Genomic DNA, 24,523 nt, shown 5'->3' with positions numbered 1-24,523 from the left:
TGTACCAGGATGCAGCTGGTAGATGATTCTCTCTCATTGATGTTTCTAACTCTCTGTCCCTCTCCCTTCCTCTCTGTAAAAAAATCAATAAAATATATATATTTTTTTTTTAAAGAAAGAGAAAGATATTTGTATTTACAGTGCACTGGTCCTTGGAAATCTTCTGGGCCACTTTCTAAGAGATGTAGGAACATTGGCATTTCCTCTGGGTCCCTGCCTTCTCTCTCCTAACCTCAGCGCCTTGCACCCAGAGACCCCAGACAGAGTCCTCCAAGATAGGGGTGCCTAGGGGAGCAGTGACCAGTCCCCTAGGGACTCGGGTGTCTGAGATAATCACATTTGAGGCTCAAGATGGCCAGAAAACTGAACCAGAAGCCCATCCCCTTCACCCCTTCTCTGTCCTCCAAGACCCTAGAGGCCAATTCCAGGAGGTACATCAAGCCCAGAGCTGAGAGGAGGCACTTGGTGACTCCTGTCATCATCAGAGGGGTTCACGCTCCTGCCTAGCTACTGGCGGGTTGTTGGGGCTGCTTAGCTCAGGAAGAGGAGTAGCACCCATGAGGCCTCCTCCAGCCGCAGCTTTGTGGTTCATTAGGAGGCCGTGGGCCGGACACAGGAAGGCTCTTCTCTCCAAGCCTCCCTTACCCAGGCAGATCTTGGCCTCCTTCCTGTCTACCCCAGACAAGACAATCATCTTAAACTCGGCGCCAAGGGATCTTTATTGAGCTGGGGGGAGGAGGTTCGAGGAGGAAGCAGCGGAGGGCCCAGCTCTATGGGCTCAGACTCCTACATCAGAGGCTGGGCAGCCCAACCAGTACTGGGCGATGTTCCGTGGGTAGGGAGGGCTTACAGTGTCCACTCGCTGTGTGCGAAGGTTGACTCGGTAGTACTTGTCTGGAAGAGAGGTTGGGGGGGGGGGGGGGGGAGAATGTGTGAGACGCAGCCAGGGCCTGCCCAAGCCTGCCCTGAAACCCGGTCCCTCTTGGAAGGGTAAGTGAACATCACAATGCAGGCCAGGACTCCTGGCCTGGCTTTCTGGAGTCACTGCTCAGGGGCTGAATTGAGCTCATGGGAACCAGAGAGATCAGGGAGGGCTACGGCCGAACCCGCTCCAGAGGTGGCCAGGGCTCCTACCTCCGGAGAAGAAGTAGACGCTCTGGATGGGCTCGCATTTGGGAGGCGCAAGCCAGTCCAAGGCGTAATCATAGTTGTAGGCTCCCAGGTCACTCTCCTCACTGGAGAACAAGGACAGCCAGATTGAACGGGATTTCCGGTGGGACTTGGGGCTGTGGCCACCGCCGCCGCGGCCGCGTTGTGATCGGTAGCGTTTACGGTTGCGACGCTTAGACTTAGACTTAGTGCGCTTGGTCAAGGAGGAGCGCGGAGCCGAGCCTGAGATGTAGATCCGGCCAGCCATGGCTGCATCCACTTTCTCGGGCACACCAGGCCAGTCCTCGCTGATGGACTGGGGCGGTCTGGTACCACCTGTAGCAGGGAAGGGGTTCATGGGGAACCCTGAGAGCCTGGACCCCCCGCAGGGTGGTTCATCAGGTGACCAAGGACACAGCAAGCTAGCGGCAGAGGCCAGCACCCTGGCCTTCTGACTCCCTGTTTAATGCCCTTTCCCCTGGCCTCCCTCCACCATGTCCCTCCCCGATTACCTCAGCCACAGCCCCTCCTTTTTGCTGGCTGTGCCCTTGGCCATGCTAGGCAAAGTCCAAGGTGTGGGGTCCAGGTGGAGGCAAGCCTTCCCCCAAAAGGTCAAAACAGATGCAAAGTCTGGCCTGAGCAAACAGCTTTCGATCGATAGCTCTACAAGCTGGTCTACCGTCACTCCCCCCTCTGGCCATCCCAGCCCTCCGGGGATCCCAGCCCTCCTGAAGGGGACACAAGACCTGCCCTCCCTCCATACCGGAGGGTCTGCTCCCGAAAAGAACCTCAAAGATGTCCTCCCAGCCGGCCAGCTGCATCATGGCAAAGTGTTCAAACACAGCTGAGACGGAGCTATCTTCACACTCCTCCCGGCTGGGCTGCTGCTGGAACTCGTACTCCCAGTACTGTTTCCCTGGGGAGGGATGCGCATGAGCAAGGCTGGAAAGCCCAGAGGCTGTTAGGCGCTCCAGGCCAGGGCAGGGTGGAGGGAGGACGGACATAGGCATCATCTAGGCCAGTCTCCCTCCCCCCAAAAAACTGAGCCTGCTCCACTGCCTGCTCATTCTCCCCTCTGCCCCCTGAGTACCCTTGAAGAAGTAGACCCGCTCCCGTCCACTGTAGCTGTGAGCGGGGAGGGCGAAGGCTGCATCCACGTTGTCTGGAACGCCCGCGAAGCCTTCAGAGATGCTGCGGGGGTAATTGGGGTCCAGGACACCATCCTCGAAGCGCCAGTACTGACTTCCCTAAAGGGGGTAGGGAAGGAGGAGGGAGGTGAGGAGGTGGCTGGCTGGGCACAGAGGCAGAGTCCCCAATCCATGCCAGCAGTCTCAGTTCTAGACCTGTCACCCAGGACCTGGAACGTTGGGCTTCCTTGACCTTACAGAGCTTCAGCCAGACACCAAAGGCTGGGCCTCAGCCTTCTTGCCCACCCTGGTCGTCGGCACAACAGCTCTCAACTCCTGCCTTGATACCCTTGCCCCTGACCCACAACCCCTGGGCCTGGCACCTTGAAAAGGTAAGTCTTCCCCTGACAGTTGATGCGGGTGAAGGCAGCATCAATGGGGCCCTCGATGCCCCAGACATCTTGGATGAGCTTGGGGTACCCAGGCCTCACTGCATATTCATCCAGCTCATAGCAGTACTTCCCTAGAGTGGAGGAGGCTGTGTGAGGGAGGGGATGTTCCTGGGGCAGACCCCCCGCCCCAGAGACCTGCCCCTGGAGTCACCTCGGAAGGCAAAGAGGGAACCATTCTTGAGGTCAGTGAAGGCATCGAAGGGCTTCCCACTGCACAGCTCCTCTGCTGAGGACTCGGGGATCTCTTGATCGGTGCTCTCAGGCCTTAGAGCCTCCACGGCAGGCCCTGAGGTCTCCTGTTCTGGTCGTGGGGTCTCTTCCTCAGCGTGCAGAACAGGTCCCTGCTCAGGAGTATTCTCAGGGGCCTGTGGGTTACTGTCAAGGGGGGTGCTCTCTGTCTGTGTGGGGACACTGGGATATTCCGTCTCCGTATCGAGGCCATTAACCCAGTACTCATCTTCTGGCATAGTGAATACATCCCCGCGGGTCACTGCAGGCAGAGTGGGTGGTGTGAGTGAGTCTCCAGCTGCAGGGGGGACCCCAGGCCCACCCAGCCATTCCGAACGCACCTTGGGGCTTGCACTCAGCCACGAAGTCGGCACAGCAGCTCTGGTAGTAAGAGCAGAGCTCATCACACTGGCACTTCTTCTCCGGGTTGAAGCCCTCGGTGCAGCGACCCTTGCATGACTCTGTGGGGAGGGAGTGTCGGTTGGCACAGCCAAGACTGGCCCATTCTTCCCCACCCTACATTAGCCCAACTGGCCACCAGCACCCTCCTGCACCTTGGTCAGCCAGAACAGCCCAGGCCAGCAGGGCCAGCATCAGAAGGGACCTAGCGGGGGCCATGGCAGGGCCTCTCGCCGTGAGCCTGGCTTCCTGGGTTCTGTGCTCTCTGCTCTGATGCCTGAGAAAGGAAGGGAGAGGTGGGGGGAGGGGGAGAGGGAGGGAACCAGAGGAGAGGAGCTGCCTTTCCTGCTGGTCTGTTTGTTCAACCTCTGGCCCAGCCCCCAGGCCTTGACCTGAGAGGTTGCTGTAGCACAGAGTCACATTCCCGAAACTCTGTGCTTGGGAGAGCCCAAAACAGGATCCTGGCCAAACTTGAGGTTATTTCATGAGGGAAATAGTACAGTGTGTCTGAAAGGCAGATAGAAGGCCTAGCCCACCCCTTACTGGCTATGTGACCTTGAGCAATCTGCTTTCCCTGCTTTAGTTCTCTTTTTGGTAACATGAGACTAATAATACTTGGAAGATTATATGAGTTAAGCAGACAGATGCCCAATGCCTAGAGTAGCCCCAACTTTAATCTCCATACATGGCATTGATCTATGATTTATTTGGTCAGGCACACCCACTCATTGTGTATTTAGGGCAGTGAAGTGGGCAGGGGAGGAGGAATGCTGGGGAAATCTTTTTCTCAGAAAGGAACAAAGTTTCATTTCTGGGTTCATCCCTTGGGTATATTGATTTTTCCCAAGCTGGTCTTCACAACACAGGAAATTGAGTGACTATGAACCCTTTGGACTGGATTTGATTCCTGAGTCTCCCACTAGTTTACTGCTCCTGAGCAGGCCACTCCCTTATCCCCACCCTGAAGAGAGATCTGGTTCCCCCCATTCCTCCCACTTTAAGACTCACCCTCTAGCCGAAACCGGTTTGGCTCAGTGGATAGAGCGTCGGTCTGCGGATTGAAAGGTCCCAGGTTCGATTCTGGTCAAGGGCATGTACATTGGTTGCGGGCACATCCCCAGTGGGGGGTGTGCAGGAAGCAGCTGGTTGATGTTTCTCTCTCATCGATGTTTCTAGCTCTCTATCCCTCTCCCTTCCTTTCTGTAAAAAAATCAATAAAATATATATTAAAAAAAAAAAAGACTCACCCTCTACCCATAAAATGCCAACTAGTATAGAATGCCTGATTTTGTGCCTACTTTCAGGGGTCCACAGAATTCCTGAAGTCCTCCCGCCACCTGGAGAAAGTGATCCTCAGAGTTTCCAGCTGATTTTTTGTTGTTGTTCTCTGATCAGAGGGGAGTGTGACTTCTGTTTTCCTTAGGCTTAAGCTGGCTCGCCTATTAAATGGGAACACTAATTCCTCCCTCAGAGGCAGGTTGTAAGGCTGAATTGGGAAACAGGCATAAACGGCCTCTAGAGTGGTACAGAATCATTATTATGATCGCTTTATTGATTTTTTATTGAGTTTTTTACAGAGAAGAAGAGAGAGGGATAGAGAGTTAGAAACATCAAAGAGAGAGAATCATCGATCAGTTGCCTCTTGCACACCCCCTACCGGGGATGTGCCCGCAACCAAGGTACATGCCCCTGACCAGAATTGAACCCGGACCTTCCAGTCTACAGGCCGACGCTCTGTCAACTGAGCCAAACCAGTTTCAGCTATTATGATTGTTTTAACTACTACCCTGTTTCCCCGAAAATAAGACAGTGTCTTATATTAATTTTTGCTCTTAAAGATGAGCTAGATCTTATTTTCAGGGGGTGTCTTATTTTTCCATGAAGAAGAATACGGTACACATTTATTGTTAAATGAAAATAAAGGAAATTTATTACCTGTATACGGTACGGTAGTACGGTAGTTGTCAACACAAACCAGACAAACTGTGAATCCTACAGTATCAAGAATGTATTCATTTATTCAATGACAATCATGTCATCATCTTCTGGAACATCATCATAACAATCCAACTCTTGAATTTCCTGGTGAATTTCTTGTGACTCCATTTCTTTCAAAAACAGTGGACCAAATCTCTCATATTTAGCCTAGGGGGGCCTTATTTTCGGGAGATGCCTTATATTTCACTCAGAAGGAAATCTGTAAGTAGGTCTTATTTTCGGAGGATGTCTTATTTTCGGGGAAACACGGTAGTAGGGGAGGAGACACACAAGGGCGCTGCTTGCCCTCACCTTACCAGTGTCACGGTTAAAACCGGAGCGGTCCTCTCACTCTTCACCCACTGCCCCTGCACTCGGCGGAGGTGGTGGGGGGAAGGGGAGGGGGGAGTCCGCCTAGGGGGGGACAGGTCTGGTGAGGGCGTGGGCGGGGCGGGGCAAGACCTGAGGGTGGAGCTACGCGGGAGGCAGGGGCGGAGCCCCGTGAGCCCCAGAGGCGGGGCGTCGGCTCAGGTCCCGCTTCTAAGGGGCGGGGCTGCTGCCGAGCACCTCTGCGAGCCGAGCCGGAGCCGCGCTTTGTTCTGGTGACTGCTGCCTGCATCCTCCGGCGTCTGTGTCCACCCCTCGCTTCCCAGTTCCCTGCTCCCGTCCATCCCCTGGGCCTGGACCTGGGCCTGCATTCCCTCTCCCAACCGCTTCGTCCTGGATCCTGTCCTTACCTCTCCCCAAACCACTGGCCAGCGCCCTTGCCCGGTACCCTGCTCTCCATCCCTCCCTCCTGCATCTTCTTCTTCCCCCCGGACCTCCTCTCGGGTCCCCTTCACCCCAAGGGGCGGGTCACTCCAGGCCAGGGATGCCCTCTGCAGCCCCGCGCCCATGGTCTTGACGCTGCTGCTCTCGGCCTACAAGCTGTGCCGCTTCTTCGCCATGTCAGGCCCGCGGCCGGGCGCCGACCGGCTGGTGGTGCCGGGGCCGGACGGGAGCGGCAGCGCGGAGCCGTGGTGGGTGGCGGGCGGCCGCGGGCCCCGCGAGGTGTCGCCTGGGGTGGGCAGCGAGGTGCGGGGCGCCCTGGAGCGCGCGCTGCCCGAGCTGCAGCAGGCGCTGTCGGCGCTGAGGCTGGCGGGCAGCGCGCGGGCCGTGGGCGCCGGCCTGGCGGAGGTCCTGCACCTGGTGGAGGAGGCCTGGCTGCTACCGGCCGTGGGCCGAGAGGTAGCCCAGGGTCTGTGCGACGCCATCCGCCTGGACGGCGGCCTCGATCTGCTGCTGCGGCTGCTGCAGGCGACGGAGCTGGAGACGCGGGTGCAGGCCGCGCGCCTGCTGGAGCAGATCCTGGTGGCTGAGAACCGGTGAGGGTGCCCGGCTGGGGAGGGCGCCGCGTGGTGGTGGTGTGGGGGGTGAAGGGGAAGGCGGGCAGCAAGGGCTGTGGGGTGCCTGGCTCGCCAGGGTGCCTCGCACTGTGCCCTCCTTCCCTGCCTCGCCTCACTACATCCCTGGTGGGGATCAACGTATCCATTGTATGAATGAGAAAACGAATGGGAAAGTTTAGTGACTTGCCCAGGGTCATGCAGAGAAATAATGATGCAGCCTGGATCTACTCCCTGGGCTGGTGAGGTGAGGAATGAATGAGACAGGGAGAGGAGGAATGGGGTAGTAGCACAGGAATCTGTCCCTGATTCTGAGGATGGAGGTAGGATCCTATGGCCAATACTCCCTGAAACCAGCAGCCCTCCTCCCCACAAGCCTGAATGCCTTTTTATTGTACATTCTCTCTTCTGTATCATCTCCCTCCTCCTGAGAGAGGGAGAGAACACAATGCTCAGAAAATGGGGGAAGGGCACCCCCTTTTCCTCTCTCCCTAGGCTGAAATGAATGCCAATGTAAGGGTTACTTACCCTCTTCATGCCGTCCCAAACCCACCTTCTGCTTCCTGCTCCTTCATTTTGGTCCATGTAACAAGCCAGCCATGATCTCATTCTGCAGCTGCTGTTAGGAATCAGAAGGTTTTCTGCTGAGACACTGAGGGTGCTGGTACATCATCTGAGTTCCTCTCTGTTTCAAACAGTCCCCTGACCAGCAAGCAAAGAGACACACGGATTCCCAATGAAGGCAGCAGGAAATGGTCTCCCCACAGGCTGGGCTGAAAGAAGGTGTTGGGGGGGGGGGTGGTTTTCTCCTGAGATGCATGGGTGGGGGAACAGGAAAGTGAGGTGCAGGGCTAGGCAGGGGCCAGAGTGTATGTTCTTTCCCCTTTCCCAAGTTGTGTCAAGGTGTAGTAGGTGGGGTCCAATGGAGGCCCGGCTGCCACTCTCTTGGCTGCCTCTCGGGATCTCCCCTAGAATATGAAAACCCCTGAGCACTCTCGTTCTCTCTCCTTTGATGCCAGAGCAGATCAGATGTCACACTTCTGTCTCAACCTGAATTCTCAGGCCCCTCAGGTTTCAAAGGGATTGGAAGAGTCTTGTTCAGTTCATGCAGCTCTCACAAGTGTGATGATCATAGGGTAGGGTGCTTTCCTTGCCATCTGCAAAAAGTAAAAATAATTTTGTGGGTGATGGACATTACACAACTCTCAAAACTGCATGAATGAAGACATTTAAATTGAGAAACCAAGTTTTGGTTCTGCTCGTTCAGCATTCATTAATCTCTCATCTAACACCAGGCACCCTGATGGGAATGGACCATAAATTTAGAGGACTAGCAAACGGAGTGGGTGCTCACTGGATGTGTGGGCCCATGTTGGTGGGTGAAGCCCTGTGGGCCTGGTATGCGGGATGGGGCAGCTATAATTAGAATTCCTGGAGAGTGAGGGCTGCTAGCACCCTAGGAAGAGGAAGGCTACAAGATAGCAAATAGCACTGGTATTTTTAAGGCTGGAAATAACATTTCTCGCACGGTTCAGAACTACTGAGAGAGGCATCACCACTTATCAGTGTTCTTGGTCCTAAGAAACCACGCACTGGTTCAGGCATTGGGTCAGGCATCACTTCAGGACCAAGGACAGCGCTTCACTCCTCTGGACTGTCCGTGCCTGGAGGAGGCTGGAAGGGAAAGAACAGGGAGTGACACACAGATAATGTGTGTTTATGAAACATTGTTCTTCCTCTGCCAACCAAGCTCCTCTTAAAGAGGGTTCTTCCATCAGTTCCCCACTCCTTTCTCCATTCTCAGTTCTGCAGCTCTCCTTCCCAAGATGCTGCCACACCCACTTCCCAGGAGCCCACGTGTCAGCTTCCCTCACCTCAAATATCAGGATAAGCGCAGCCTTGATGTTTTAGGACGACGCTCTAACTAACCGAACTACCTGGCCAGGACCAGGGCTTCTTGCTGCCTTTAACATTTGCATTTTAATTATGATGTGTCTTAGTGTGGGCCTCTCTGGATTTATCTTGGACTTGTAATGTCAATTCCTCCCAGTTAGATATATTTTCTGTCATGATTTTTTAAAATAGGTTTTTCATTTCTTGGTCTCTGTTCTCTTTCGGCACCCCCATGATGCAAATGTTGGTGTTCTTGAAGTTGTCCCAGAGGCTCCTTACACTGTCCTTGTTTTGTTTTTTTTTCGTTTTTTTTTTTCGTGTGTGTGTGTGTGTGTGTGTGTGTGTGTTTATATATTATTTTTTCTCTTCTGATTGGGTGGTTTTTGTTTTCTTGTATATTTTTTCTTTTTTCTGTTTCAATTGGATGTTTTTTATTCCCTTTGCTGATTTGATTCTTAGCTTTATCTACTCTATTATTGATTCCCTGTAAATTATTCTTCATTTCAGTTATTATGTCTTTAATTTATTATTAGTCCTTTATTTGTGCTGTTGAGGTGCTCACTAAGTTCATTGAGCATCCTTACAATCAGTGCTTTGAACTCTGCATTTAGTAGATTGCTTGTCTCCGTTTTGTTTGGTTCTTTTTCTGGAGTTTTGGTCTGTTCTTTCATTTGGGACATGTTTCTTTGTCTCCTCATTTTGGCAGCCTCTCTGTGTTTGTTTCTATGTGTTAGGACTCACATGTGTCAAACACAAGGCCCGCGGGCCAAATCCGTCCCGCCAGGCCTTGCAATGTGGCCCGCACCGCGCTGTCGTCACTGCACTCCGCTGCGTTTCCATCACAATGACAGTTTATGACTGTTCAGTAAACCATTCGGCCCGCGATTTAGGCTGGATTTTAGATTTTGGCCCCTTCTCTGATTGAGTTCGACACCCCTATGTTAGGTAGAGCTGCTAAGTCTCCCAGGCTAGATAGAGTAGCCCAGTGTAGTAGTGCCCTATAGGGTCCAGTGGCACAGACTCTTCAGTCACCCAAGCTGGACACTCAAGGTGAGTCCTCTGTGTGGGCTGCGTACAGCTTCCTCCTGTAGTTGAGCCTTGATTGCTGTTGGCATGTTAATGGGAGGGATTTACCCCCAGGTCGGTCAGCTATAAGGATTGGCTGTGACCTTCAACCACTATGGAGGATCAGCTGCGAAGTGCTTACTTAAACAGGGCTCTGGTGCCCTCTCAGTCTACCCCATGAGTGTGTTGCTTGTGGAGATGGTTGGGGGATGGTCCTTCGACATGGTCTGAAGCTGTCCACTGGGTGTGATGGCTCTAGGGCCTCCCAAGAGGTACAGGCCAATGTCAGCCACCACAGTATTCTGCCCCGGGCCACCTGGCATGAGCTACAAAGCAATATGCATATGACTGCTACTTATGCTGGGCTTGGAGGTGCCAAGGTCTGAACCAAGGTTGGCTGCTGCTAGTGCTGGGCCTAAGGCCACTTAGTGAGAGATATAGGGCTCACTGAGGCCAGATGCTGCTTGTTTCAAAGATTTTAGGCAGAACCAGGACAGGCCAATCTATGGAAAAGCCACCAGGAACAACTTGAGTGGGCCTGAAAATTGGGTGGGGCACAGCCTCAGGGAATCAGGTTAATGGGGTCTCAGATATGGCTCTGTGGAGGGAGGGCTCATCAAAGGAACAATGACTTCTGCCTGGGAGAGAAAGCTGCATTCCCCATTCCCTGATGCTGGTCAATTCAGTTCCTCCCTGTTTGTCTCTGGTGCCTTTCAAGCTGCTGCCTCCCAACCCCCATGCTGGAGCTCAGAAGGAGTAAATTCAAGTTAGTCTGTGCACAGGCCCTTAAAGAGGAACTGCTTGGGACTCCAACAGCTTCTGTCTCCCTCAGCCTCAATACCCACTGGTTTTTATAGCCAGAGATTACAGGGTCTTCTCTTCCCAGAACTGAAGCCCTGAGCTGGTGTGGGGTTGGGACACCTCACTCCCCATGGAGTACCTCCACAGCTGAGTTATTCCTCCCAATTTTTACCTGATACACATGGGTGTGGGACCAGCTCATACTAGTCTCCGCTCCTCCTACCAGTCTCGATGTGTCACCTTCTTAATTCCCTAGCTGTAGGGCCTTCATTCAGCTTGATTTCAGGTGGTTCTGAATGATGGTTGTTCGTAGTTTAGTTGTACATAATTTTGATGTGGGCTTGGGATGAGGGGAGTACCACCATGTTTTCCTCTGTTGCTATCATTTTTTTTTTAAATTTTCTTCAGTTTATTATGTTAGTTTTTAAAAAATTCTTTATTGTTTAAAGTATTACATGAGTCTCCTTTTTCCCCCCATTGACCTCTCCCCCACCACCCTCTCCCCAAGCACAAGCCCTCACCCCCTGCAGTCTGTGTCCATTGGTTTTGCTCATATGCATGCGTACAAGTCCTCTGGCTGATCCTATGCTGCCATCTTGACCAGAAGTTCCCCTTGTCTTGACTAATGTCCCCACCATCTTTCTGACTTAATCCCACAGGCAACCATTCAATATATAATACATATCTTCCTATCTATGTTCTCCTAAAATCTTTGTTCTTGTTTTGTGCATTTATTTTTAATTTACACAAATTGTGCTGAATTATATTCTATTTCTTACTTCCCCCCACTCAGTGTTAGGTTAAAATCCTTCAGGTTGCTATGTTATCATCTGCTCAGTTACTTGTAACTGCTCCACGGTCCTCCAGACTGGGTACCTGCCCATATTACCTCTCCACTCTCCCAGGCTTGATGCTGGACTGTCCCCAGTTCTCCCCATCACAAATAACACTGCAGCAAATGAACTTGGCTATGTCCTTTTGTGGATCTGTGTCACAATCTCTTCAAAGTAGAAACCCAGGAGCCCCAATTTCTGGCCCATTCGGTGTGTGTCGTCCACTCTTCCCAGCCTGCTCCCCAAATGGTCTGTCCTAGCCTGTATGTCCACCCACAGAGCTTCAGGGTGTTCATGGCCCCACACCTCACTAATCTTTCGTGTGGCCCAGCTTCTGCTTTTGCCTGTCTAATAGGTGTAAAGTCATTGCTGTTTTCATGTTCACTTCTCTGATTAATAATGAGTTAGAACATCTCTTTGTTAACATTTTGGATTTCCACTTTTTTTATAAGTTGCTTGTTTATGTCCTTTGCCCATTTTCTATTGGGTTTATTGCCTCTTTTCTTGTGGATTTGAATATTTACATAATATATAATATATATATATATATATATATATATATATATATATTATATATGAATCCCTTGTTGGTTTTAGACACTGCAAATATCTCGAGCTTTCTTTTCTTCAAACATGCCAGGCTCATCAGCCCTCAGGGCTTTTGTCCTGGCTGTCTTCTCTGCCTATTATGTTCTCCCTGATACTTGCAGGCAGGGCTTTCTGGACATTTAACCCTCAGATGGCATCTCCTCAGACATATCCCTGAACCTAAGCACTCTCCATTATGTCACCTGGTTTTGCTGTCATTATGGCCATATCATTATTACCCTGTTAATTCCTTGTTTACTTGCTTATTGTTTGTCTCCATATTAGCTGAGTCACTCTTAGTCACTGTTTAACTTCAGCTACTAGATCAGTGCTTGGCACACAGTAGGTTCTCAATACATGTCTGTTCAATGAATGAATAAATACACCCCAGTCATGCAGCATGAAGTGGTATTCAAGGCCAGGAGTGGTGTGCAAGTGACACTTCAAATGACGATAAAGAAGTTAACATGTGTTGAGTCTTTCCTATGTGCCAGGCACTGTGGCAAGCACCTTTACACAGATGATCACATTCATTCTCACAATAAACCTATAAAGTAGGTATTTATAATCCTGTTTATGAGATGACAACACTAAGGTAGAAAGATAAAGGGAGGTACCCAGGGTCTGGCAACTAGAAAATGGCAAAGAATTTATTTGAAACCAGGATCCAGGGGATCTGCTCCAGAGCTAGGTTTCTTAACCAGGACCTGTATAGCTTCTCCAGGGGAGCGTACAGGAAGGGAACTGGGTGTGGCCAGGAGAAAGCAGCCTTACAATCAGAGAAGTCTGGTCCTCCCAGCCAAGAGGTGGGGGGGGGGGTTGAAGAAAGCAGGGAGAATAATGCTCTCCCTCATGTCTTGTATGAGGCCCACCGAGTATAAGTGACCTGGGGGCAAGCCAGACCCCGCAGGCCCGGCAACTGCACCGTCCCCTCCCCTTTCTTCCCGCAGAGACAGGGTGGCACGCATCGGGCTGGGCGTCATCCTGAACCTGGCGAAGGAGCGCGAGCCGGTGGAGCTGGCTCGGAGCGTGGCGGGCATCTTGGAGCACATGTTCAAGCACTCGGAGGAGACGTGCCAGCGGCTGGTGGCGGCCGGCGGCCTGGACGCGGTGCTGTTCTGGTGCCGCCGCACGGACCCGGCGCTGCTCCGCCACTGCGCGCTGGCGCTGGGCAACTGCGCGCTGCACGGGGGCCAGGCGGCGCAGCGCCGCATGGTGGAGAAGCGCGCCGCCGAGTGGCTCTTCCCGCTCGCCTTCTCCAAGGAGGACGAGCTGCTGCGGCTGCACGCCTGCCTCGCGGTGGCGGTGCTGGCCACCAACAAGGAGGTGGAGCGCGAGGTGGAGCGCTCCGGCACGCTGGAGCTCGTGGAGCCGCTCGTGGCCTCCCTGGACCCCGGCCGCTTCGCCCGCTGCCTGGTGGACGCCAGCGACACCAGCCAGGGCCGCGGGCCCGACGACCTGCAGCGCCTGGTGCCGCTGCTCGACTCCTCACGCTTGGAGGCCCAGTGCATCGGGGCTTTCTATCTGTGCGCAGAAGCTGCCATCAAGAGTCTGCAGGGCAAGACCAAGGTGGGTGCAGAGGGTGCGGGTGCGGGTGCGGGTGTGGATTGAGGATCCGGGTTGGACAGCATTTGGGGAGGCTTCCCAAAGCAAGGAGAAGGGTGAGGAACCAGTTATTTTGGTCTTGAAGGCAAGACCAAGGTTTTAAAACAGAGGGGCACGTGTTTTGTAGATGGGTTTGGCAAGGATGGGTTTGGCAAGGATGAGGTTGGGGGGAGGGGGGCCAGATAGGAGGCCATGACAGGAGTGCAGTTGGGGTGGTGGGGGTCAGGACTAGTCCATAGAGAGGCAGAGGGAAGTAGACAGGTTCCAGAGGTGCTGAAGAGCTAGAATCAGGACTTGGTGGGTGGCCCGGTGAAGGACAGGGAGGAGCTGAGGATGTTTCCTGACTTTGGGCACAGGCGACCCAGTGGATGGTGGCAGCAGGGACTGAAATAAGGTGAAATAAGGTGTGAGAGGCAGGTTAGAGTCCTGGAGGGGACGCAAGTGAGTTCACTGGGACAGATTCAATTTGAGGTGCAGGAGAGAAGACCAGTTAGAGCAGTGGTTCTCAACCTTTCTAATGCCGTGACCCTTTAATACAGTATCTCATGTTGTGGTGACCCCCAGCCATAAAATTATTTTCGTTGCCACTTCATAACTGTAATTTTGCTACTGTTATGAATCGTAATGTAATTATCTGTGTTTTCCCATGGTCTTAGGCCACCCTGCTAGCGGTTCTCAACCTGTGTGTCGCAACAGGAGCTGCTGTAGAGCCTAAGACCATCGGGAAACACAGATATTTACATTACAATTCATTAACAGTAGTAAATGATCAAAAGTCTAAAATTTTATTTTTCAAAATATTACAGAATCAAGATCATCTCTATAATGTCACCCTCCCTACTTTCTGTTCCTTTGGGAATCTGGGGGGTTGGTGACAGCTGGTGGACAGGGAGTGGATCACACCACATGAACCCCCCATCTGCACCACAGCTGTCATCTGGGGCTGCTCACAGAGTGTGTCTCAGATGATAGTCATGCATCGCATGTGTCCTCACAGATCAAGGAGACGCTTGGTGTTAAGGGGACTCTGGGGCCTCCCACAAGGTCCAGTGTTCTAGAAATTTCTGACTCTCCTCTCTGTGCCTGCCCCAGAGTGGGCCATGGGAGGACTGGCTTTACAGAGCAGGTCATTTTGCTCTGGGAGAAGAGCTTGAGGGGAGTTGGGAGTAGGAAGTATTGGGTCTGGGCAGCAGCTAAGACCACCAGCTCTGCACCCCTTTCCCAGCCAAGCTGGTGAGTGCAGTTCCATAAAGACACAGTAAGGAAGCCTCCCCCCCCCCCACGTGGCCTGCAGTGTGCCAGGCACAGGACTCCCGGGGTGACTAAGACATGACCTCAGCTCATCACCCAGGGGAAGTTGTATTCTCAACTAATGGCAGTGGCATTCAGAGTGTGGTACAAAGTCAAACTGGAGACGTGGGCCAAACTGGGGGAGGAATCAATTTGGATTCCAGCGGATGAATAGGATCCCCCAGAACAGTCTGGAGGAACCAAGGGTCTGGACACACCTTGGGCCAAGGCCACGGGGGGAGAACCTTTGTGGGGGGTGTCAGACAAGTGTGGGTTGGTGGAAGGGGAGGTGAGCTGGAGTTGTGGACAGAGGCTGCACTGTGCCAGGCCTGGCCGCCATATTGAGAGCTCGGACTTTATCCGCGGGACAGATGGAAGCTGTAGAGGGGAGGCATGAAGAGTCAAGAGCTTTGAGAGAGCTTCAGGAGGAGAAGTTCAGACTCCATGATTACTGGATGAAGGCAGGGCTAGGGCAGATGGTGGGACTTCCAACCGTGAGAAGCAGCTGGGCACAGAGGAGAGACAGGGCCCCTTGCCGGGTGGCTGGCTGGGAAGTTAGTGACTATAAGGCACCCTGTCCTCACCTCTCCTAGGTGTTCAGTGACATCGGTGCCATCCAGAGCCTGAAACGCCTGGTTTCCTACTCCACCAACGGCACCACCTCAGCGCTGGCCAAGCGCGCCCTGCGCCTGCTGGGCGAGGAGGTGCCGAGGCCCATCCTGCCCTGCGTGCCCAGCTGGAAGGAGGCCGAGGTCCTGACGTGGCTGCAGCAGATCGGCTTCTCCCAGTACTGCGAACGCTTCCGGGTATAACGGCGCACAGGGCTGCCTCCGGAGTCAGAGCCTGCGCACGCCCAAGGACGCGCGGCTCCCAGGGGCGCCATGCACACGGGCGACCTTGCCCCTCCTGTCCCGCAGGCCCGAGGCGCTAGCGTGGCCTTTTTGGGGTGGAGAGCCTGTCCAGTTTTCAGGGTCGCTTGGCTCTAATCGGGGGTCTTATCCTCTTCCCCTACCCGCCGTCTCCAGTCCCCTCCCCTTGCATCGTGTGCTTGGGGTCCAGGGCTGAGAGGGGGGGCCCTTCCTTCTTCTCTCTTATCTCTGACTCCACCCCAGGAGCAGCAGGTCGATGGCGACTTGCTTCTGCGGCTCACGGAAGAGGAACTGCAGACTGACCTGGGCATGGTATCCAGCATCACCCGCAAGAGGTATGGAGCCTCCTGCCAGCCTCCCCTCCACCCACCCACTCTAAACACCCCCTTGGCCACCGGCCCATCAGTGACCTCTCCTCCCTGGGGTGCAGGTTCTTTAGGGAGCTCAGGGAGCTCAAGACCTTTGCCAACTACGCCACGTGTGACCGCAGCAACCTGGCTGACTGGCTGGGCAGCCTGGACCCGCGCTTCCGCCAGTACACCTACGGCCTGGTCAGCTGCGGCCTGGACCGCTCCCTGCTGCACCGCGTGTCCGAGCAGCAGCTGCTGGAGGACTGCGGCGTCCGCCTGGGCGTGCACCGCATGCGCATCCTCATGGCCGCCAGAGGTCAGCCTGCCCGCGTGAGACCGCCCCTGTCCCATCTCCATCCCTGGAGGGGCGAGGGGAGGCGCGTGGTGGGGCCTCGGAGCCAGACGCTGAGCTAGACTGGATTCTGAAGATGCACTTTGTCCTCAAGAAGTTCCCAGTCTGCTGTGGGTAGGAGTAAGGCAGGCATATAAACAGGAGGATGACCACAACAGGAGGGAGACCCTGTCCACCAGGTCTAGGCATCTGGACGATGCCTAACCAGGTCTTGAAGGATATACTGGGTGAGTGGGGATCGGGGTAGCAGCCGCAGGACAGAGGGAGCCGCATGTGCAGGTGAGACAGAGCATGGGGAGTCCATATGTGAGAGATGGGTGGGAAGACAGGCGGCTTATTCTGTTAGACAGCAGCTTGCACAGTAGGGGCTCGGGGGGTCTTTAGGGGGGTCCTGACGGCTTTAGCAACCCTCTTTATTTACTACTTAATTTATTAATTTACTATTTTGCTAAACTTTATTGTCAATTATTACATGCCAGGTCCTGTCTTAAGTTTTAAAAAAATAAATTTTTATTGATTTCAGAGAGGAAAGAAGAGGGAGAGAAAGCTAGAAATATTATTGATGAGAGCCAATCATTGATCATACTGGGGATTGAGCCTGCAACCCAGGCATGTGCCCTGAGCAGAAATTGAACCATGACCTCCTGGTTGGTTCATAGGTCAACCCAACCACTGAGCCACGCCAGCCGGGATTAAGTTTTGAACAGTTATTGTCTCATTAAACTCTACATCCATTTGATGAAGTGGATGTTTCTTTTTTTTATTTTTTTAATCAACTTTTACAGCTGTTTAAAGGATGAAAGAAGTATAATCAACTTAAAAGTGTCCAGTTTGAAGGGTTTGGAAACATGTCTACTCCTGTGTAAATACCATCATAATCAGAGATAAAGAATATTTCCCACCAAGGGTATTGATTTTAAAGATGATAAAACTAAGATTTAAAAATACTTTCCAATGTTTAAAAGCCATTAAATAACAGAATTAGGATTTGAAACCTTTTCTTCCTGCTTCGTAAATGTTGTCTGTGGATATTAAGTCTGAATATTATGAGAAGACTAGAGGCCCGGTGCATGACATTCATGCCCTGGGGGGAGGACAGGGGTCCCTCAGCCCGGTCTGCGCCCTTTATCATTCCGGGAGCCCTTGGGGCGTGGGTCTAAGTCGCCACTGGGACATCCTTAGCTCCCTCCACCACCACTGCACCAGCCTGGCTTGTCTCCCTTTGGGAGCGCACTGACCACCAGGGGACAGCTCCTGCATTAAGCGCCTGACCCCTGGTGATCAGTGCATGTTATAGTGATCGGTTGTTCCACCATTTGGTCGATTTGCATATTATCCTTTTATTATGTAGGATTATATTATAGGATGGATTTTTTTTTTTTCATTCATGTATTCATTCAGCAAGTATTTACTGAGCTTTGCCCCATGTTTTGCTTCAACCAAAGCAAGTCAAATTTGGTCATTTTTACTTTGCAGCTCTCAGGAAAGCTTTAAGAATAATTTTTTTTTTTTAAAGGGATTCTACAGAGGGAAATAGCTTACAAATCTATCTTCCACAGGGAGTAGGGAGCAATGACATGCTAAGGCTTGGATTTTAGAAAGATCCCTTTGGTAGCTGTGCAAACAGGTTAGCCTGGGTGAGTGTGGGTTTGGGGAGACCACTGAGAGAGCTAGAGTTGGGGGACAAGAAGGGCCCTGAGGCTGGAGTCTAGCTGTTTAGTAGGAAGAATCCACAAAGCATGGTCCTTGGCGCTGAGCACTGAGCATCAGCTCCATGAGGGCAGGGCTTGTCTGTTCTGCTCACTGCTGTATCCCAAGCACTAAGACTGGGGCCTAGCGGAAACCAGTTTGGCTCAGTGGATAGAGCATCAGCCTGTGGACTGAAGAGTCCCGGGTTACATTCCAGTCAAAGGCATGTACCTTGGTGCGGGCACATCCCTAGTGAGGGGTGTGTGGGAGGCAGCTGATTGATGTTTCTAACTCTTTATCCCTCTCCCTTCCTCTCTGTAAAGAATCAATAAAATATATTAAAAAAAAAAAAAAAAAAAAGAAAAGACTGGAGCCTAGCACACAGTAAGTGCTTAGTAAACATCGGTGAATGAATGCACAAGAGGCAGGAATTGAGGCTGACACCCAGGTCTCTGACTGTGGTGGGAAACTCGGAGGAAGGATTTAGGATGTTGGGTTTGGAGTGCCCCTGGGCAGCTGGCTGTGCAGGTCTGAGCTCCAGAGAGAGGGCAGGGCTGGTGGTGGCATTTCTTTTTTTCTTTTTTTTAGTATATTTTATTGATTTTTTTACAGAGAGGAAAGGAGAGATATAGAAAGAGAGCTAGAAACGTCAATAGGAGAGAAACATCGACCAGCTGCCTCTTGCACACCCCCTACTGGGGATGTGCCCGCAACTCAGGTACATGCCTTTGACTGGAAACGAACCTGGGACCTTTCAGTCCGCAGACCGAAGCTCTACCACTGAGCCCAACCGGTTTCGGCTGGAGGTGGCATTTCAATGTCCCTAAAACACAACGCTTGCCTCCTGAGAGGGACTCAACAAGTTAGCGGCTTTCCTTCCTGTAGACCCCATCTCTCTGCTTCAGGGACCCTTTTTGGAGCAAGGCACCTGCCTGAGCTGGGCTGGACTGGACTGAGAAGACTGGATGGGCAAGGGACGATGTACCTCATTGTGAGTAACGGAGAGGGGCCACCCTTACCGAGCTGTCTCTTGTCCCCCTCAGAAATGCTGCACTCCCCTCTGCCCTGCACCGGCGGCAAGCCGAGTGGGGACATCCCGGATGTCTTCATCAGCTACCGCCGCAGCTCGGGCTCCCAGCTGGCCAGGTGAGGAGGAGGGGGCGGGCAGGCAGCCCCGGGCCTCTGGGTGAGGCCAGCGCAGTGACAGACGGCCCCCTCACAGCCTCCTGAAGGTGCACCTGCAGCTGCACGGCTTCAATGTCTTCATCGATGTGGAGAAGCTGGAGGCCGGCAAGTTTGAGGACAAGCTCATCCAGAGTGTCATGGGCGCCCGCAACTTTGTGCTGGTGCTGTCAGCGGGGGCCCTGGACAAGTGCATGCAGGACCACGACTGCAAGGACTGGGTGCACAAGGTAAGTGCTGGCCTCTGTGGTCCCAGCATTGGCCTGTGGCCCAGGGACAAGATTCTCCTGTTCCTTCTCATCTGCACACCCCAGCCACCTCCGTGGCCCTGCGGGAAGTCAGGAGTCACGACTCTGACTGTAATAGGAGTCTAGCAAGTGTCTTAGACTCTCTGAATCCATGTCTCTCATCTACAAAATAAATGCCCTATTCACTCTGTAGGATTGTTGTGAGGGTCAGAGAGAGATATGAAAATACTTTGAAAAATAGCCTCCAGGAGGGAAGAGGGGCAGGGGAGCATAGTGACAGCGAGAGACAATGGAATTAAGAACACAGACTTTCTTCTCATTTGTAAAATGGAGAGGTTCATCAAGAGTCAGTCAGGGTGGAAGTTCTGCAGGTACTTTCCCAGGAGGGCTGTGCTCAAGGGTCTTGGCACCCCGCGGTCTGCAGGGAGGGGGGAGGCAGGCTGGTGCTGGGAGCCTTTGCCTTGGACGAGTCCCAAAGGCTCCATCTTCGCTCCTTGGCTGCTTTGAGTGCTTAATTGCCTTTGGTTTTAAAACTCCTTCCCCCGAAGACACATTTGGTGGGTAATCAATATGGAAAACCACAAGTGAACTGCACTCAGGGAAATCCAATCCCTGTGGTTCCCCTTTCAAAGGGAAAAAAAAACCCGTCCAATAAGCACTTACCAGAGCACCCATTAATAGTAAGTAGTATTCTCAGAGCAACCTTGCGAAGTGGGTTTATGATCCCCACTTTACAGGGGAGGAAATAATAGCAACTATTATTTATTAAGCTCACTCTACATGCTGGGAGCTGTTCTAACCACTTGCCATGGGATATCGTAGTTATTCCTTTCATTGATCCTGCAAGATAGGGACTGTCATTAACTCTCTTTTGTTGTTGTTATTCCTCATCTGAGGATATTTTCCCATTGATTTTTATTTTATTTTATTTTATTTTTTCCCCATTGATTTTTAGAGAGAGTGGAAGGGAGGGAGAGTGAGAGAGAGAGAAAGAGAAAGAGAGAGAGGGAGAGAGAGAGAGGGCGAGGGTGAGAGAGACATCAATGTGAGAGAAACACACTAATTGGTTGCCTTCCGTACAAGTTCTGAGCGCAGAACTGGGGATCCTGCAACCGATACGTACGTACGTACCCTTGACCAGAAATTGAACCCGCAATCCTTTGGTGTGCGGGCTGACACTGTAACCACTGAACTACACTGGCTGGGGCAACCCTATTTTATGTGTGAGAAAACAGAGGCTTTGAGAACCAGCTGTTTCTGCCTTAGGTCACAAAGTCTGTGTGGTCAATTCAATGTGAACCCGGATCTGATGATTCCAGAGTACGCTCCCTAACTGCTGTCCCGCGTTGTCTCATTCATTCATCCATCCAGCCGCCCATTAAGTATTAAGCAAGGGCTGGCTATGGGCATGGCTTTGCGGGAGATACTGAGATATAAGCTGAGTAAAAACCAAACCTCATCCCTGCCCTTTTGTCTGGTGGGGAAGACAGATATGAAGTAAATTACTCGTTAATTAACTTAAATTGGCAACTCTAGCTTGTGCTGCAGAAACTATGAGAGCCTGTAATAAGGGGATCGGACCTGGTCAGGAAAGTGAGGGAAGACTTCTCTGGGAAAGTGTTGATTGGCTGCAGATGAGAAAAATGAGTAGGCATTAGCACGGTGAAGAGGCATTCCAGACGGAGGAAAACGCATGTGCAAAGGCCCTGTGCAGGGAGGAGGGCAAATCGAAGGGGCTGCATGGCTGGGAGGACAGGGCAGACATGGGGTTTGAGAAGTGAACTGTGGCCAGCCATGCAGGACCTTCAGACATTAAGGAGTTTGAACTTTTTCCTGAGCTACCTAAAGTCTTGAGGAACTTTAAGGAAGGAGAGACATGCTCAAATTTGCATTTTGAGAGTAGCTGGGTGAAGGGGCAATGTAGAGAACAAATTAGAAGGGAGCAAGAAATGGATGAGAACAGACCTGGAGGGGGATGAAGATAAGCGAGGAGGACGGAGCAGGAGAGTGGCGGGGTACAGGTGAGAAAAGTGGGTAGATTTGAAAAGTAGAAAGAAAAATAAGGAGTACATTTTGCAGGGCTTGTGGTGGATCAACGGGGATGCAAGGGGTGTGATGTTTTCCTTCTGACACCAAATTGTGTGGGTTTATTCCCACACCTATAACCAGCTCTCCAACTCACCACCAATTGGGTGTCCCACAATTCAATTCAATTTTCTTTTTTTTTTTTTTAAATATATATATTTTATTGAGTTTTTACAGAGAGGAAGAGAGAGGGATAGAGAATTGGAAACATCGATGAGAGAGAAATACCGATCAGCTGCCTCCTGCACACCCACCACTGGGGATGTGCCTGCAACCAAAGCACATGCCCTTGACCGGAATCGAACCCGGGATCTTTCAGTCTGCAGGCCGAGGCTCTATCCACTGAGCCAAACTGGTTTCGGCAGAACTAAATATTTTTTATTCTTCCACAAAGGGTAAGCGAGAAGTCGAGGTGGACTTTAGGGGACCCTGACCCCTTCCTCCTCCCCGCTTTCTCCAGGAAATCGTGACTGCTTTGAGCTGTGGAAAGAACATTGTGCCCATCATTGATGGCTTCGAGTGGCCAGAACCGCAGGCCCTGCCCGAGGACATGCAGGCCGTGCTCACCTTCAACGGCATCAAGTGAGGAGGGGGGGTGGGCACACGGGCCCCCAGCCAGCAGTGCCCCCTTCCCAGCCCTCTGACCCACCGGCCTGTGCCCACAGGTGGTCCCACGAGTACCAGGAGGCCACCATTGAGAAGATCATCCGCTTCCTGCAGGGCCGCTCCTCCCGGGACTCGTCGGCAGGCTCTGACACCAGTTTGGAGGGTGTTACACACATGGGCCCGACTTAACCAGCCCCTAGTCCCCAAGTCCTGCTGTGACCCCCATTTCCATGGTCTCCCGGAAGGAGCAGCTCCACACACTGGCCTCCCTGGCCCGAGACAGCCTGGGCCCTTCTCAGGAATTGGCTCTCCCTCTCCCCGACCCCATGGGCCACCCCAAACCCAGCTTCCTCCGTATCCAGAAAGGGAAGCTAGGCATTGGGGGTGGTAAGGGTCAGACCACCCTTAAGCCCTGCCGCCAGGTTCTCTGGCTCAGGTGTGGGAGGGTCACGGATCAGTTCTGGAGACACTGAAGAGCAAGGGTTCGCTGCACACAACCCCCTCTCCTGCCCTGACATCAGCCGGCTTGGGTAGGGGAAGTCAGGCAGCCTCTGACAGGGATGAAGGCAATGCCCAGCCCTCCCAGCCAAGCGGCCTGGGCCTGGGAACCAGCAGGGATAAAAGTCCCGTGATGGCTCTCCACTTACTGTGCTGGCCCCTAGGCTCACCCCCTCCTGCCGCCCTGTGGCCTTGCCCCGTAATCACTCAGTGTCCTTAGCTGACCTGGTCTGGTCCCAAGTCCCTTCCCCGCCTCCCTGAGGCACAGCCTCTTTCTCCACGTCCTGGGTTGGGACTGGGCTGAGCCAGCCCCTGCTTTGGCTGGTCTGCGGCTGCGGCTGGGTTGGAAGCACTCACAGGTACACGGCACTCCCTGTGTGGGCCTTGGCAGGGGCGGCCATGTCTCCAAGAGCTGCCAGCTCCCCTCCCCATGCTTGGTGGTGTGCCTCAGGCTCCCGCCCCACCTGGCTCGCCCAGATACTCCTCCCAGCCCAGATACTCCTCCCAGCAGTAGCCTGGGCAGAACCTGCAGCTCCTTGGGAGGAAGGGCAGGTACATCCAACCACCTGGGGATTTTGTTAAAATTCCATTCAGGTGACCTGGGGTGAGGCCTAGATTTCTGCATGTTTGATTCCCAGGTGAGCCCATGAAGGTGGTCAAGAAAAGACACTTTTAAGTAGCAAGGCTCTGAAATACAACCCCCTCACTCCCCTTTACCAGTCCCCAGCACCCCACTCCACGGTCTCCCCAATCATCAGAGCCATTTCACCTCACCCCGCGTTATCCCATTGTACAGAGGAGTCCAATGATGTGCCGTTTTCTAAGCCACGAGTGGCAGCCCAGGACCCAGACCTGGCCTCCTGTGCTCAGCCCTCGGCGGGTGGCACTGCCCTCCGGAGAGTCATCCTGGAGGCTGAGCCCCGGCTGGGCTGCTGCTCCCCAGACAGCTGGCTTCTTCCTCGCCCCCAAGAATCTACCAGTGGGGACAGGGTGTTGATCCAGGGGCTGTACAGAAACAAACGAGCAGGAATACCCCTCTGCCCCTTCCTTCAGGAGGGTAGGAAGGCTCCAGGCCTGCCTCCTCCCTCTTGAGGAGTGTGTTTGCGCCTTGAGGCTGGCTCAGCTCCCAGAGCGCCCCCTGCAGGTGCTGGCCAGGTCACTCTTAGTTCTTGAGCCACATGGTCAGGAAGTCAAAGGTCTCACTCCAACCTTGGTACTTCTTTCACTCCCCTCCCTGCCAGACACTGTTCAGCTGGCCCTCGCTCCAACACTGGCTTTGACTGTACTTCCTCCTCCATGCCACCAGGGGTCCCACTGCTGCAGGGCCCTGGATCTGATGGTGATGAAGGCAGACTAGACACTGCCCTCACAGAGCAGACAGTAACAATACAGTGTGGCGAATATTCTCCAGCTTTCTGTCCCCGATCCCACTCCCTCCTGAGGTCCTCCGTGGACAGTGCTCAGAGAGGTTTCCAGCCCTGTTTTTTTGTTTTTCCTCTGTTTGGCACACCCTCCAATGCTGCCCCTCCTGTCTTTGGGGAATCAGAGCTCAGCCTCCCCACACCCCAGCCAAGTCTCTGTGTTCTCGGGACTGCCTCCCTGCCGTGACAGGGCAGGCACCTTGGCCCTCACCTTCCACGTGGGCCTGGCCTCACAGGGCTGGTCCTGAAGCAGACAGCTGAGAATTAGCCTTTCCCCCAGAGCCTGCTCTGACGCAGGCCTGCAGGGCCAGGGCTTTCTGCCTGGCTGGACTGTAGCTGCTGTCCCCACGTTGGAGCTGAGTCAACTAGGTCCCTACCCCACCTCACCTCATGCCTCCCCAGGGACCAAGAACTGCTCAGGGACACTCAGAGAT

At 53.1% G+C, this 24,523-nt stretch overlaps 2 protein-coding genes across 2 annotated transcripts; one reads left to right on the top strand and one right to left on the bottom strand.

The window, feature by feature from the left end:
- Nucleotides 1–701: 701 nt before the first annotated feature.
- On the bottom strand, nt 702–3,675 carry VTN (vitronectin). Its single transcript, XM_036408548.2, has 8 exons — nt 3,511–3,675; nt 3,298–3,417; nt 2,880–3,218; nt 2,660–2,799; nt 2,240–2,396; nt 1,913–2,065; nt 1,135–1,485; nt 702–894 (listed from the first exon to the last, which is right to left on the bottom strand). The coding sequence occupies exons 1-8, from the start codon at nt 3,572–3,574 to the stop codon at nt 779–781; spliced, it is 1,440 nt and encodes a 479-aa protein (XP_036264441.1). The 5' UTR covers nt 3,575–3,675; the 3' UTR covers nt 702–778.
- A 1,854-nt stretch (nt 3,676–5,529) lies between these two features.
- Nucleotides 5,530–24,523, top strand: SARM1 (sterile alpha and TIR motif containing 1). Its single transcript, XM_036408544.2, has 9 exons — nt 5,530–6,696; nt 12,845–13,463; nt 15,383–15,595; nt 15,902–15,993; nt 16,089–16,324; nt 19,093–19,195; nt 19,272–19,461; nt 22,025–22,146; nt 22,230–24,523. Exons 1-9 carry the CDS (start codon nt 6,227–6,229, stop codon nt 22,357–22,359), a joined length of 2,175 nt encoding a protein of 724 aa, XP_036264437.1. The 5' UTR covers nt 5,530–6,226; the 3' UTR covers nt 22,360–24,523.

Source organism: Pipistrellus kuhlii, unplaced genomic scaffold (assembly GCF_014108245.1).
Source record: "Pipistrellus kuhlii isolate mPipKuh1 unplaced genomic scaffold, mPipKuh1.p scaffold_m20_p_39, whole genome shotgun sequence".
Taxonomy (NCBI): Eukaryota; Metazoa; Chordata; class Mammalia; order Chiroptera; family Vespertilionidae; genus Pipistrellus; species Pipistrellus kuhlii.
The sequence above is the reverse complement of the archived record's forward strand: the minus strand, read 5'-3'. Positions and strand labels throughout refer to the sequence as shown.